Source organism: Ipomoea triloba, chromosome 12 (genome assembly GCF_003576645.1).
Source record: "Ipomoea triloba cultivar NCNSP0323 chromosome 12, ASM357664v1".
NCBI classification, from domain to species: Eukaryota; Viridiplantae; Streptophyta; class Magnoliopsida; order Solanales; family Convolvulaceae; genus Ipomoea; species Ipomoea triloba.
Genome location: NC_044927.1, coordinates 28,112,967 through 28,128,942, shown reverse-complemented (window position 1 = coordinate 28,128,942; position 15,976 = coordinate 28,112,967). Strand labels below are relative to the sequence as shown.

The following is a 15,976-nucleotide window of genomic DNA, read 5'->3' as shown; positions in this document are numbered from 1 at the left end:
TGGCAGATAACGGTTACCTACCTATGTTTTTCAGTCAAGAAACGGAGGCCCACCCGTCCGCAAACGGAGCCCAACTCCGACTTCCAAAAACATGTGTATTAACGTGGGTCGCAGCTTTCCGTCTAATAAGGCGCCCCGTCGCTGCTGAATGGGACCAATCGTCCACGCCCACGAATTGCCACCAACCCCCTTAGTTTCACGGAGTCATACACGTATATGCCTAATTTTGCTTTTTCTTCATTATTTTATTTTCCGGTCTTTAAAACAACAATAAAAATACAACACTATTATATTATACTAGTGTTGCTTATTAGAATATCATGAGGCGGTTATATGTATACAAGATGAAGACATGCACCATTATACGTGATACTTTCTTAAACCTTTATTTAATAATAATAAATAATTAATTAGATTGAATGATAAAATAATTAAAATGAGTGAATGGCCCCGTGCCCGTCCCTTTCTCAGTCAACAATTATTTGGTCCATTGTGGATTGATTCATTATCATCTGTGCAGGCCAGTGCCCACCATCGACCATTCAACAAAATATCTCCATCTAAATTAAAGTTGAAAAAAAAAAGAGAGGCTATTTTCATGATAATATGATTGTGTGATTAGACAAGCAAGAAACCAACCACGGCATATCAATAATAATTACTCCCTATATTCAATCACTAATTCTAGCCCCCAATAACATAATTTCATCATGCATGTGTCCAATCTTTTAACACAACATACAACCACTTCCTTTTTAAAAGCTGAGCATAGATTTATGATTGAGTTGATGGTTAGTGGAATGGGCAATCAACAACTCCACCACAATGCAAGATGCTGATGGACTTTAGGAATTCTCAATAATATATTTTTCAAAACCAACTGCAAAGGCTATATCATCATTAATAAACACAACAGGAGGGGTTGACTCCTACCTAGATAGTAATATAATTTCGGTTCCCAATTGTATGTTGTGGTAAGAGCGTGAGCAAGTTAATTTCCAATCATAGACCTAAAAGCTAAAAGAAATAAGAAACAATAGAATCTAATAACGTAAAACAATCAATGAGAGCTAAATCAGTGTAAAAGTGATACGGATATTTCGCAGCCACTGCTTGGACAAGAACCTAATAAGTAGATTCAACCACAACATTTCTGACACCCTTTGCCTTCAATAATTAATTAAGTTAATAAGTAGAGTGTATAAATCTAATCTGATTAAATGTTAGTGGAAAGTTATAAGGTGGGGGCACAATAGTGGGCACATTTTCGACGGCAAACAGCAGATGAATGGACTGATGGAGGGAAGAATCATCGCACAACATAACATTATACTCAGTTGAGCAACATATGAATTAGTTAATGAATGCCACTTTCCTTAAAAAGTGATCGAGATATCAAATGTTACGTTTTTAATGATGAATACACATAAGTATGCGCATACATTTCAATTCGTCTGAGATAAAAATGCTTCCTTTGATCTCCCTCTGATCTTCTTCTTCCAACAAATTATATTATATTAGTGCACCCAAATCGATCACTATCAGTAGTGCCTAGCAAGCTAGCTACTTGGCATGATTATCATCATATATTGCCATACTATACATACACTTAGCTTAATTGCAAATTCAATTCAAGCATGATTGCATTATTCTGCTCTATTTAAGTTCAATGTAAAGTATCATAGCTGCAAATTAAAGCAAGCATTCCAACAATGGCCGCGGCTGACAGCTGCATCGATTTTAGAGTAGATTTCATCACAGAATCTGTAGTGAAAACTGTTGGTCTCACACCCAAACCTTACATTCTCACCCTCTCAAATTTCGACCTCTTGTCTGGCCGCTTTCCGGTCACCTACTTCTACTTCTTCCGCAGCCCAAACCAGTTTCATTCATCATCACACAAAATCACTGAGAATTTGAAAGCTTCACTTGCCCAATGCCTCTCTCTTTTCTACCCTTTCGCCGGCCGAATAGTGGCAAATCCAAAGACTGATGAGCCTGAAATCTTGTGTGACAATCATGGCGTTTTGGTTGTGGAAGCACAGGCAAATATTCATTTGAAAGAGCTCGAACTAACTCTACAATCTCAACAAGTACGTGGAGAGGGGAAAGCTAGTCCCCTCCCGCCAAGACGACTTCGCGGTGCAGATTCAAATCACACGCTATACCTGCGGAGGCTTATCTTTAACGTTCACGTTTGACCATGCCTTGGGAGATGCAAGCTCCTTTGCCAAATTTCTGGTCACGTGGACCAACAAGCCTCCCTCTTGTTCTCCAGACCACCGGAGATTTCTCCTCCGCCCGAGGTATAACACATCCTTGGACCAAACCTTCGTTTCCTGCTCCCTTGACGACATACTCAACATGCGCCCACTCTCATCATCAACTATCATGCTCAAGCGCCTTTATTATATCGATGCATCAAGCATCCAAAAGCTGCAAAAACTGGCCTCTGAAGATGGAATGAGCAGGAAGCGGACAAAAATCGAGGCATTCTCGGCTTATATATGGAAGGTTATGGTGAATGCTGTGGACAAAAGCCATAACAAGTGCAAGATGGGATGGTTGGTTGACGGGCGGACAAGAATTGCAGGAACAGGCGACAACAACCACCTAGTCATGTCAGATTACATAGGCAATGTTCTGTCTCTGACATTCGGAGAATTAACCATGGATGAACTGAAACACGGGAGCATATCTGAAATCGCAAGCCATGTTCACGCGGCAATCTCTACAGCAACAAACGCGGAGCATTTCTTGGATTTGATTGACTGGATAGAGTGCCATAGGCCAGGGTTGATGCTGTCGAAGATGGTGTTAGGGCGAGATGGCCCCACCGCGGCGCTTGTAGTGTCATCCGGACGGCGGTTTCCGGTGGGCGAACTGGACTTTGGGTTTGGGAGTCCGGTTCTTGGAACAGTTTGCTCCACCATAGAAAGGATAGGAGTTGGGTACATGAATCAAAGGCCAAGTGGCAGAGGTGACGGGTCTTGGACGGTGTCCGCAATCTTGTGGCCGGAGATGGTTGCTGCACTTGAGTCCCATTCAGAATGTATTTTTCAGCCCATCACTGCTCACAATCTGCACTTATCATGACGTACTCTTCTTGTGTCATTTAATATGACTGCTAAATTTCAATATCTTTTCTGGTGTCAGAATCCCTAACTCCGGTCTGACAGAGCATTTGAGAGTATATGAATTAGGTGACTCAAATGCCTGGTGTGCTGTTAAGGTTCGAACATTAATCTCTTCCTCCAAATAAGACTTATGAACCAATAAGTTAAGCCCGTACAGACTTAATTTCAATATCCAAAGTATTTTTTTTGCTGAGAGAGAAAGCTTGCTATTATAAGTTCTCTCAATATAATGCATGGTCCTCCCATAGTAAGAAAGATTGTATTCAATTTTATCAAAATGTCCCTTATATTGGGATTTAAAATATATTGTAATGCTATGTCAAAAGAGGAAATATATTTAATATGATCAAAATATTATTACTATTTTAATTCTAAGAAGTAAATATCAGAACTTCCCTCAAAAAAAAAAAATTAAATATCAGAACAGGAGATAATGAAATTGTTGGGGTCAATTTTACTATTCAACTAAAATGGAGGGGCTAAAATATAGTTCACCTTATTAAATAATAAATTGGGGGAGGAAAAAGTAATTTCAGTTGGTGCGTCCGTGAGGGAATATTCAGAGGCGGAGAGTCACCGCCGCGACGACCGTAGACGCAACGATTGTCGACCGTTGATACCGCCGGCACACCGCCACAACTGATGGTCGACTTCATAAATGCACCTGATGGTCCTGTAAGCAACTCAGGTGAGTAAAAATGGTTTCTTTTGTGCTTATGGAGTATAGATGATTGGAATTGAAATTGGCTGAGGTTGTAGTTGTTATGGTTTAATCTCATAATACTGATTATCTGATGAGTCCTGAAATTCTTTTGATTATGTTCATGCTCCATAATTTCACTTTTTACTCAACATTGTTTCTAGTTTTATGAGGAATATATTACATTGGTGAGTTTAATTTATTTATTTTTTGCTGTCAGAACAAGCAATTTCCTAATCATCATTTTCCCTCATTTTGTTTTACTGAGAGATTCATTGTAGTTCATCTAGTGGAGTACTATTTTACATTATGTTGTGTTTGGATGGATAGAGACTAGAGAGTGAAGGGAAAGAAATAGGATAGAAGGAAATTTATAGGAAATGTAGTGTTTGGATGAGGAAAATGGCATTGATCATTTCACCTGAATTATCATCTGACAATCTAACACAAGCATGTTTCTAGCACGCCTACTGATCGCCTTGTTTTTTTGGCATACATCCAGGTATTCACTCATCCTGAGTTACCTGGGACTAGTTTCAAGAGCTCTGCTGCAATCACTTTTTTCCTGATCATTGCATTTCCTGCTGCTAAGATTCTTGAGAATGATATTGAAATTTAAGCACTTCCAGCATTTCTGGCGTTTACAGAGTAGAGAAGCTTTGAAGTTCTGTAGAAATAATGTTTACTATGGTGAAGGGAACACGATTTTGACCAATACACTATGCACAGTGACAGGGATGAGTGAAGTTGATAAGCTGCCTAAGATGACCGAGTCTCCAGAGCTTCCAGGTTGGGTTAAATTACCAGGGAAAAGCAAACAGGATACTGATATGTCTGAGGATGATGATTTTATAATTCCTTCATTGTGGAGCTGGATTGAAAATGAGAAGTTTCAGAGGCAAGAAGTTGGTGCTGACAGTGTGAAAAGTGACATTGTTGATGTTGATAAGATTGGTGAAACTTTGAAAAATCATTTCAAGTCACCTGATGCTGTTGTTCAAGCATTAGATGCCTGCAATATTGATGTGTCTGAGGATTTGGTAGAGAAAATTCTGAAAAGATTCAGCTGTGAGTGGATTAAATCTTATGGGTTTTTAAAATGGGTTAAACAGCAGTCAAAGTTTAAGTTTTCCCCTGATTTGTACAATCTGATGATCGATAACCTAGGGAAGGCAAGGAACTTTGTTGTAATGTGGGAATTGGTGAAAGAAATGAGTCATTTACAAGGGTATGTTACGTTGGATACAGTCACTCTAGTCATTAGAAGGCTTGCAAAGGCTGGGTACTATGAAGATGCAGTTGAAGCAATGTCAAGAATGGAGCAATTTGGAATCCCGAAAGATACAAGCATGGTGAATATATTGATTGATGCATTGGTAAAGGGAGGAAGCGTGGAGCGTGCATATGATGTTTATTTAGAAGAAAAAGTTCATATAGCTCCAAATCTTCGTACATTCAATATGTTAATCCATGGATGGTGCAAAATTAGGCAGATCGAGAAAGCCAAGAGGACCATCCAAGAGATGGTGCGACATGGTTTTGCTCCAGATCCTGTTACTTACACTTGCCTTATTGAAGCCTATTGTCGTGAAAAAGATTTTCGCAAAGTTGATGCTACTCTAGATGAAATGCGGAAGAAGGGGTGCACTCCAACTGTGGTTACATATACAATAGTTATAAAATCCCTTGGACATGCAAAGGAAGTTAACAAGGCTTTAGAGATATATGAGAAAATGAGGGAAAGTGGTTGTGTTCTTGATGCTAATGGTTACGGGGTTCTAATTAACATCCTCTATAACTCTGGTAGACTCAATGATTCCAGTGATGTATTTGAGGATATGTCAAAACAGGGAATCACTCCTGACCTGCCGACATTCAATACTATGATCCGTTATGCTGCTAAGAACTTGAAAGAAGAGGAAGCTCTCACATTACTTAAGAAAATGGAAGAATGTCAATGCAAGCCCGACCTTAACACATATGCACCATTGTTGAAGATGTGTTGCAAACTGAAAAGAATGAAAGTATTGTCCTTTTTGCTGAATCACATGTACAAGAATGATCTCAGCATGGATCTTGGGACATATGCTCTTTTGATTCGTGGGCTATGCAGGATTGGGAAACATGAGCAGGCTTGTTCCTTTTTTGAGCAATTAGTTCTGAAAGGAATTTTACCAACAGACACCATGTACACCAAACTGGTTCAAGAATTTGAGAAAAAGGGCCTTCATAAAGAAAAGGAACGGATCAATCAACTGATGATTGAAGCTAAACAGCACACTTCTGAAGATAAACAGCATGGTTCCAGTTTTCTGGGCATTCAAAGTTCAACAAGGATCAAGTAAAGCTACACTTTTTGGTCCATATTCTTAGATAGAAGGTAGTTTTTAATTTCATCCCTTTAAATAGCATAGGTACTTTCAAAAACACAATTGCCCTTTACGGCAACTTGGCAACAACCTCTTAGGAAAGCCAGAACATCCAAGCTAAGTTTAGTAGATGGTTTGATTTAATTTTAGTGACTTGAAATGTGGTGTTATTTCCATTTTGTGTCCCTTCGTGGTAAGGTGGCATGAAATGCTGGTGACTTTTGCATCCGTGCTAGTTCACCTATTACTAGTTGCTTGTAGGAAATATGCATGCTTAAACATTAATGAAAATCCCATGTTCTTTAAGCTAGCTTATGTTCACATACTTTCTTAACCTCTCAGGTTTTCATTCTTTTTACATTTTGGATTATGGCACTGCATATGAAGTTGTGATTTTGTGTATTTGTCTCTTTGTGTGTGTTTTTTCCTTTTTAAGTGAGAAATTGGAACCAAGAATGATTCCAGAGTGGGTCCTATTTTGTGTTGGCATTCACCACAGGTAACCCCATCCAAGATTAGTAGAAGAGAGCAAAATGTGCCAATTGGAGTGAGGAAATCTTACCTTATCCACACTCCTACCACAACCTTGATTACACTCACTTTCACACCACTCCACATCACCCACCCTCCTTAAGTAATCATAACCCCAAAAATTAAAATAACAATAAAAAAAAAAAACACAAATTCTCATCAATCTAGCTTTCTCGATCTATAGTGATAATGGCTGCCATGAACTCCAGTGTATTGGCATGCAGCTATGCCATATCAGGGGCTGCTTCATCCGAGCTCAATGCAAAGGCTGCTTCAATGTCGGCATCCATGGTCTCACCCCCTTCAAAGCTGCTGGCAATCAAGGCTCAACAACAACAACCAAGAGCAGCTTTGGATTCTGAAAACGGCCAGCAAGGGAGAAGAGCCGCCCTTCTTGGCCTCGCAGCTGCCCTTTTCACTGCCGCGGCATCCACTTCCTCAGCAAACGCTGGCGTCATCGAGGACTATCTCGAGAAAAGCAAGGCCAACAAGGTACACATCATGTTTGTTAATATTGTTAAGTTGCATAAAACAATGTTTGAGTAACGAGGATCCAACATATACGAAACCAGAGCCTATATATATGTGTTTGGTTGTAGGAATTGAATGACAAGAAGAGGCTGGCAACAAGTGGAGCAAACTTTGCAAGAGCATACACAGTTCAGTTTGGGAGCTGCAAGTTCCCTGAAAACTTCACCGGCTGTCAAGACCTTGCCAAGCAAAAGGTTTAGACTTTTAATCAATCTTTCACAAAAAATTCTTTTATGGAAATTGTGCAACAAAATAATCACTTTAAATAATTGCAGAAAGTGCCATTCATCTCAGATGACCTGGAATTAGAATGCGAAGGGAAGGACAAATACAAGTGTGGTTCCAATGTTTTCTGGAAATGGTGAAATGTGGGACTGTAGGACCACTCACTTCATTCATGCCTAGCTAATTAAATTATTGAATGCTCTTTTTAGATTGAACTTGTATCTCTTCTTCTTCTTCTTCTTCTTCTTCTTCCATGTATTATCTCTACTGCTTTCTCCTTCAATACTCTACAACCTCTCGTCCTACGCACAATGTTTTGACAATAAAAGAAACATGAAACAGAACCAAACCAAATACCAACTCAAATCTTAACAGCTGAGAGGGATAACTTTTACTGTAATATTATAGTCCTAAGATATTACGGTTAGCTATGTTTTTGTCTCTCTGCAGTACAATAAAACATTCTAATTCTTGCTGTCTTAATGTAAACACTTTGTTTAGAGATAGAAGGGAAAGTGGATGTGTGTGTAATATTGACTCAATCAGTTAGCCGAAATAGTAGACTCCATACTATATTCGTTCGGCGAGCATGCTGCTTGCCCACTCCATTCCCAAATCTTCCTTAGCTTCTAAAACACTCCTTAGCCTTTTACTACGTCAACAAAGTGGCCGCCCTTATTATGTTTCCTCCCAACTCCAGTCTCTATGTTCCATACAAACAACGTGCGCCACGTACCAGGACCAGTTTATCTTACATCATTTTTTTTATTTTTTTTTTTAAGTGTGAAAACCCGCAACCACTACCTAAAGGTCTGTATATGAATAAACATAGCTTAGTCGACAAATGACCAACCACAATAAGGTAAATCAGTTTAGGTTACTCATAGCTGAACAATTCACAATAAGGTAAATTAGTTTAGGTTACTCATAGCTGAACAGTTCAAATCAAGAAGAATTTAACTTAAATATAATCTATGGAGAAGACGAAAGATTGAATCTACTTAATTTTTTTTTAAGAAAAAAGTCTCGGATCCTCTCTTTTCCCTGGAATCAAGCTAGATTTATGAAGATTTTGGGGTTGGTGTTTCCCAGTTTGGCTTCATTCATCTGAGACATCTATCGTTGAAAACAGGATTATTAAAAGATTAAACAGTTTTGTCTTTCATAATCGCATTCCATTTGTAATTATTACAAGGCAAAGGAGACCTTCTTTTCGTTCGACAGTTTAATTACATTACCCCTCCAACTGCTCTACTTTAACGTTTTAATTTATTAATTAATCCCTGCAGAGGATCCCACTTTAATACACTATTATAGTGCTGTCTTGTACCCATATAATTATAATAATTACAGTTTTGTTTTTTTCCTTTAAGTACTACAAATAATAATTACAAGCTAACCCACTTTTAATTTAGTTTTTATTGTACGTATATAAACCTTATCTAGTTATCTTTCACGACTGTTATGTGTTTATCTATATAAATTGGCTAGTTTCAAATGATGTCACCATAAGAGCTTCCCTGTCACTTCATCAGTCTTCATGGAAAAATTCATTATCTTCAACTTCATTAATCAACCCTTTGTGAGAATATGTTCATGATAAGGATCGGAGGCAGCAACAAGTGTATTGCATGTTCTACTTTCTTTTTGAAATTTGACACAACTTTTGGAATATTCTACGCTCTTTGTCCTTAGCTTGGTTATTTGGAACACACTGTTTACATACTAAAACTCCATTCAAATGAAACTATTAATAAAATAATATTACTCCGTCTTATGTAGTATTTATGTTCTATTGGTGTTTTTTTTTTTTTTTTTTGAAAAAATGTTCTATTGGTGTTTATTCACTCACAACCCCAACAAAATATTAAAGAAGATTTAAACACATTGTCGTGAGCTTCTAAGATCAATGTGCAATAGCCAATAGGTTAGTTGGCCTTTTCGAGCAATGGGTCAGCGAACCTGACTTTCTCAACAATCGTATTGAAATAATTTTAAGTCTCCAATTATAATTGACTTGGACTTAATCTGTCACGCTTTCACTTATCCTTAGAGTTAGTGATATTAACATGAACATGTTTTTACATCTATTTTGCTCAGGAGAATGATAAATGTATTCCTAGGGATAGAAAGTAATAGAATTTGTCCCAATCTTTGTTCTCAATCAATTAATGTTGACAATAAAGTAAAATATGAAGTACATATAGTATTTATCTTTGATTGGTAAATAACAAGAACTCTCTTTATTAGTGACTTGTTTTTATTTTTTAAACTTTAATTACTAACTCGTTTAACATTTCAATACTTGACAAAAAATATCAATGTCTTGCCTTCCTTAATCTCAGCAAACATTTGTGTGTGTTGTGGGTTAGATACAATAATGTACATAGAAAGCTTCATAGACCTAATTAATACTCCGTAGTATCTTTTACAAATGAACATTTATTTGTACAAGTTACGAATTAAGGGCTAAGGATCCATGCAAGATTCAAATTATAGACATCATGCATAATCTCTAGTCTACAAGACAAATTAATCAATTGGCTAATTATCTTGTTCCAAATTGTGGAACTCCATTGTGTTTAATTACTTGAATTGAATGCATTATATTACTTGTAAAATTGACATAATATAGTGATGTGACATTAAATGTGCAGTGTAAGAATTTTACAATTGAATTGAAGCATTCAATTCAAGGACTTCTTTTATACAATCAAATTTATGCAAATCTTCTCCAAGTTTTAGACGGCATGTTTTGGATCATCCGCCCACATGGATCTCAACAGCTTAAGCAACATTCTTGCCCTGGTTTTGGTTCGTCCACAACACTGGCTTTGAAGAAGCAACAAAAGCTGAGTCAAAACTCCGGCGCATATGGCGGCTTCCCTGCCGTCTAAGGAATCCCGACATATAATCATCAATGAATTGACGGCTTCGTCACTCCCTTGATGATCCGATACTCTAAAAACCATCTTGACTATTGCGTTGACCCCGCTGGGGTGATTCACAACCGCCTCTTTTGCGCTCTCCGATGCTAAAACCAATTCCATGCCTCGCATTGCCATTGGTGCTAAGCTGGTTTTGTTGCATTTCTGGGCGTTGGCGAGAATGCACGTTATGAGTGAATCGGTGAGTCCTTGTTTCACCATGGCTTCGCGGTTGGGTTCCAGGGAGGACAGAGCTGAAATGGCTTTGATTGCAGCTGCCGAGACTTGATGATGAGAGTCGTCGTCGGTGGTGATGTTGATTAGAGTGATGAGTTGTCGGAGAAGGCGGCCGGATTTTCCTAGCACGGCGCAGAGCTCCCTCGTCTCCGGCGACGATGCAATAGCCTCCAGTAAACAGCACAGGCTTTTCTTCATCACAAAACTACCCTGCTCAAACAGGGCTACAAACAACCTTGAAGATTCTTGATTTGCCAGGATATCATTAATCGACTCCAAATCACTGAAAGGAAGCAATTTCAATGCACAAATAAGCGCCTGCTCCGCAAAACTAATGCTGATCATCTCCTCTGGAACCCTAAAAATCAGATCAAGAACTAGCCGGAAAAAGTCTAATTGGATCAAAGCAGAGTTATGCAACGGCAAATCATCCGATAAAACCACGACTTTTCGCAGCGCTTCAACTTTCTGCTCCAAGCTATTGGATGGAGACTCAAGATTAAGCTTCAAGGCGGAGATACCGTCATCAAGGTCCATCATTTTGAGGAGCACATCATGATCGTCAAACATGGCGACATGGCGGAGCCAATCGTTGATCAAATGGCGGAGAGTGTGATTGGGAACAATGGAAGGATCATGAAGCTTCTGCATTGTGACAGGGCAGGTTGTATTTCCGGCACCCAACCATTTCTCAATGCTGGACCTATCGTAAGTCTGACCAGTGCATAAAGTCACCGGATCTCTCAGCAAATCCAAGCTTATCGGGCACCTAAACAATGGAGGAATCGCCGCCATATCCTCCTCACCTTCGTTCATCAAACCTAATTATCAAATCAAACCAACCAAATTTATGAGAACATACATACATACACTAGTCTCCCAAATTTATGAGAATTTTGAGGTTGCAGCAAATCACATGGATTCTGGGTGGGTGGGTGGGGGAGGAGTAGCAGGAACAGGAAAAAGATGCAATCTTAGTTGGGGCAATCAGAAGAAAACAATTAACATAGTACAAAACCATAAAACATTGGAATTGTAGTTTAATTTAGCGGAGGGCCTAGAGGTTGTGACCTTATCCTGTGAAGAGTTTTGCAAGTTGTAATATAGAATAATAATGTTATGATGGGGCCCTCTGGTCTCTTTTCCCCAATACTTTGTCCACTCCTCACAGTCAAAACTGGCCCACCAACCAAACTCATTTCTTAATGTCATTCAACTTTCAATCCTTCCATTTAATATTGTTGAACGAGAAAAGTGGGCATCTCTTACCACTAATAGTTTTTAAAATACAAATTTAATATATATACACACGCATACACATATAGAGTAATAAATTAGAAAATGATTGAGTTATTTGTGATACTAAAGATACCATTTTTATGTGTGCATTTAATAAACCTATTTGGTTAAAACTGCACTCGATCAAAAGGTTGTTAGTAAGAATGAACTCGTTCAAAGAATCTTTTAGGCTAGTTCTTGTTGTTGGTGAGACTCAACTTCACCTGATTAATTGAGCAGCCCATGCAGGCTAAAAATATCATTTTCAATGTGATGATGTGTTGTAATCAGTTATATATTAAATTAAGAATCCCTTAATTACAATATATTATGCCAACTAGAATTTTAATACTCGAAGTAATTAAATGTACTATTACTTTAATAAATTTGTGTCTTTCTCAATGTACTAAAAGATTGATAAATTTTTACAATGCTAGACAATATGATATATAATATATAATTAAATAATAATAATAATAATTAATAATTCAATTTAAATAAATAACTAATAATATATCTATGGCATGTTATTTATTAATTTTAACTTTTCTTTTTATAATACAGCATGACTTTACGTTACATTCTAAAATTTTCCAAAAGGGGGAAAATTATTGACCAACTGTTTTCAAGTTTTTGGAAATTTTGAAATTTCATGACAAGTATGTTTAATATGAACATAAGAAAATATATAGAATTATACTTCGCAATTCTCTAGCCAATAAAGCAAATTGTCTTGTTGGAAAAAAATATTATTGTAAGTTTTTTGTTAATTTAAGTAATCCTTAATCTCAAAGAAAAAAAAAGGTTCTCCTACCAATATATATATATATATATATATATATATATNCTATTACTTTAATAAATTTGTGTCTTTCTCAATGTACTAAAAGATTGATAAATTTTTACAATGCTAGACAATATGATATATAATATATAATTAAATAATAATAATAATAATTAATAATTCAATTTAAATAAATAACTAATAATATATCTATGGCATGTTATTTATTAATTTTAACTTTTCTTTTTATAATACAGCATGACTTTACGTTACATTCTAAAATTTTCCAAAAGGGGGAAAATTATTGACCAACTGTTTTCAAGTTTTTGGAAATTTTGAAATTTCATGACAAGTATGTTTAATATGAACATAAGAAAATATATAGAATTATACTTCGCAATTCTCTAGCCAATAAAGCAAATTGTCTTGTTGGAAAAAAATATTATTGTAAGTTTTTTGTTAATTTAAGTAATCCTTAATCTCAAAGAAAAAAAAAGGTTCTCCTACATATATATATATATATATATATATATATATATATATATATATATATATATATATATATATATATATATATATATATATATATATATATATACACATACATACATACATTTTACTATTACAATCAACCTTAAAAATAACAATATGTTGTGCATCATGGATGACTTGATAAAATTCTTATTCAATTCAATATAAGTTTTTTTTTTTTTTTTTGTAATATTCCATTCTCTAAGTTTTTCATTTCATAAATCTCCCCAACTTGCATTGTATAAATTTTTCCCACGTAGCAATTGTCATGCATAATTGTTCATGTCCCAACACTTCCTGTCTAGGCACCTTGGCCAAACACCTAATTAGTGTTATCTTAATCACGATTATTCTTCGGATCTCTAACCAACCTACTACCCCATCAAAATTTAGTCCTAAGCTTTGCCATTTCATAAACATTCCATGTATATTTTTAAAATGTTCTAAAAATAATACTACATCAAATTAAATCTCATCTTATGTGTATATTTTAATTAAATTAACTTATTTGCCATTTATTTTGGTGTTAATTAAACCAATTTTATTAAATATAATATACAAAAATTAAAATTTGAAATGGTAATAAAATATTTAAAATGACAAAAGAAAAAAAAAGAATCAATTTGATATTCAATTAGTGAATATAACATGTAAATGAGACATAAGTACTATTCTTCAATCTTCCAAGAAATTAATTCAAAAGATAGCTTTTTTCTTTACCCCCTTTAATTTGTTGCGCCTAAACCCAAACTAACACATCTCCAATCTCGAAGGTCGGCTATAGAGTCGACGACCAGAAAAAGGGAATTAACAGGGAAGAAGCTTCGCCTAAATTAAATATGATAAAAATAAAATAAAATTCTATGAAATGTATAGTTTGATGGATGAACTTAATTAGAATGCATGAACATGGTGCAATACTAGAATGAACACCGTTCATGCATCCTAAGAACAAGGGTAAGAATCTGCATGCAGCGGGAACTGAAGAACAACCCTAATTGGCAATGGTCAAGTTCACACTTATTATTTATCAGATTAATTATATTGGAGGAATCTGTATGTAACTCCGGTCCTATCACGTCGTTCAATTAACTGCCAAAGCTGACACCCCATTCCACTAAGGTTTCCAAAGATTCTTCTCTTAATTGCAAGTTACTAATTAACCACATAATAATCACAATTACACATGGGTAATTCTACAACTTTAGCTCACACTTGTATCATCTTTCAAAGCTTGTGATATGATATGATGATAATTATAAAGAAAATATGAATGGCACTACTGTAACAAAATGCTGATTGTATGAGTGTATGGTGCCATTCTTTGTGCTTTTTTTCATATAATATTATAGGCTAAAGTGTCATCTAGCACCATGAACTATATCCAATTATTCATGCCGCACCCTGAACTTTCATATCGTATATATCGAGCCGTAAACCAAAATAAAAAATTCACCTAGAACTTTTAGCAGGTTTCCAGGTCTTCTTGCTGACATGGCGTCTGATGTGGCATTTCTCTTAACCTTATGTTGTCCATGTAAGCGTTTATATATTTAAAATTTAAAAAAAACAAAATTATTATATTAAAATAACCAGAATTTTATTCTCTTTATTTTCATAATGTATACTTTTCAATTTTGCAATTCCAATGTTTCAATTTTTTTTTTCAGAATTTATATTTTTTGGCTAATTTATTGTTTAGTATTTTTTTTAATTTTCCAAATTTATAGAAATGCTAATTTTTTTGTTTGTATTTTTTGTTTTTTTAAAAAAAAATTATTTTTAATACGTAAATGCTTACATGGACAACATAAGGTTAAAAGAAATGCCACATCACTTGAAAACCTGCGCCATGTCAACAGGAAGACCTGGAAACCTACTAAACGTTCTAGGTGAATTTTTTATTTTGGTTTGCGGCTCGATATATACGATATGAAAGTTCAGGGTGCGGCATGAATAATTGGATATAGTTCATGGTGCTAGATGACACTTTAGCCAATATTATATAATATCTTTACACTCGGTGATTTTTTTTCAAATTTAAAAAGAGTATAGTCTTTTTAGTTATATCAATTGAGTCTTTAAAAAAAAAAAAATCGGATGTAACAAAATGTTTCTCATCTGATCCTATCATCTGATTTTTTACCCTTCCACATTTTTACTAGCTTGAAGTGTGCAGTGGGGCATAAGGGGCGTGGGACTTTGCATTTTGAGGCTGAGTAAATGAATTGTTAAGTACTAATAATACAACTATAAAGCTAAAGAATCATCAACTTATGCATGTTAAAGAATTTTAAGTTAGATCAAATCGAATTCCAATCAATATTATAATGGTGGGGTTAATAGCAGTCATTTATACTTTTCACACTATATTTATTCAACTTTTTTTTTTTGGACATCCACAGTAAAATAAATTGGCATGAGTTTTGACTGGTTGACGGGAGGGGCATTGTTTAGTCAGAGAGTAACAGCTCAGCAAAGCGGTCCACAGTTGGGACATGGTCCAAGATTCATGATTGAATAGCAATTAATATAATATCTTAATAGAACAGAAAACAGTCAAAAATAAAAAAACCCAGTTGGGGGGGGGGGGGATGGGTATATATCATATATGTAGGTATGCCTGCCTGTCTGTCGGGTCACAGTTTTTCTGAAACTTATGTATTATTGCATACTTACCATAATTTATAGGACTGTGGGCACTGAAGATGAAGGTGGAACATGTC

General features: G+C 35.8%; 4 protein-coding genes across 4 annotated transcripts; 3 read left to right on the top strand and 1 right to left on the bottom strand.

Moving 5' to 3' along the window:
- Positions 1-1,698: 1,698 nt before the first annotated feature.
- On the top strand, positions 1,699-3,287 carry LOC116000183 (fatty alcohol:caffeoyl-CoA acyltransferase). Its single transcript, XM_031240214.1, is given in 2 exon segments — positions 1,699-2,075; positions 2,077-3,287. Coding segments are annotated over 2 exon segments (1,383 nt in total). The 5' UTR covers positions 1,699-1,712; the 3' UTR covers positions 3,097-3,287.
- Positions 3,288-3,685: 398 nt separating this feature from the next.
- On the top strand, positions 3,686-6,521 carry LOC115998945 (pentatricopeptide repeat-containing protein At3g22670, mitochondrial-like). The gene is made up of 2 exons (XM_031238620.1): positions 3,686-3,825; positions 4,340-6,521. The coding sequence occupies exon 2, from the start codon at positions 4,440-4,442 to the stop codon at positions 6,180-6,182; it is 1,743 nt and encodes a 580-aa protein (XP_031094480.1). The 5' UTR covers positions 3,686-3,825; positions 4,340-4,439; the 3' UTR covers positions 6,183-6,521.
- A 337-nt stretch (positions 6,522-6,858) lies between these two features.
- LOC115998946 (photosystem I reaction center subunit N, chloroplastic) lies at positions 6,859-7,976 on the top strand. Its single transcript, XM_031238621.1, has 3 exons — positions 6,859-7,229; positions 7,337-7,462; positions 7,544-7,976. Exons 1-3 carry the CDS (start codon positions 6,927-6,929, stop codon positions 7,631-7,633), a joined length of 519 nt encoding a protein of 172 aa, XP_031094481.1. The 5' UTR covers positions 6,859-6,926; the 3' UTR covers positions 7,634-7,976.
- Positions 7,977-10,072: 2,096 nt separating this feature from the next.
- Positions 10,073-11,792, bottom strand: LOC115998499 (U-box domain-containing protein 25-like). Its single transcript, XM_031238082.1, has one exon. It carries the CDS (start codon positions 11,471-11,473, stop codon positions 10,235-10,237), a length of 1,239 nt encoding a protein of 412 aa, XP_031093942.1. The 5' UTR covers positions 11,474-11,792; the 3' UTR covers positions 10,073-10,234.
- Positions 11,793-15,976: the final 4,184 nt, after the last annotated feature.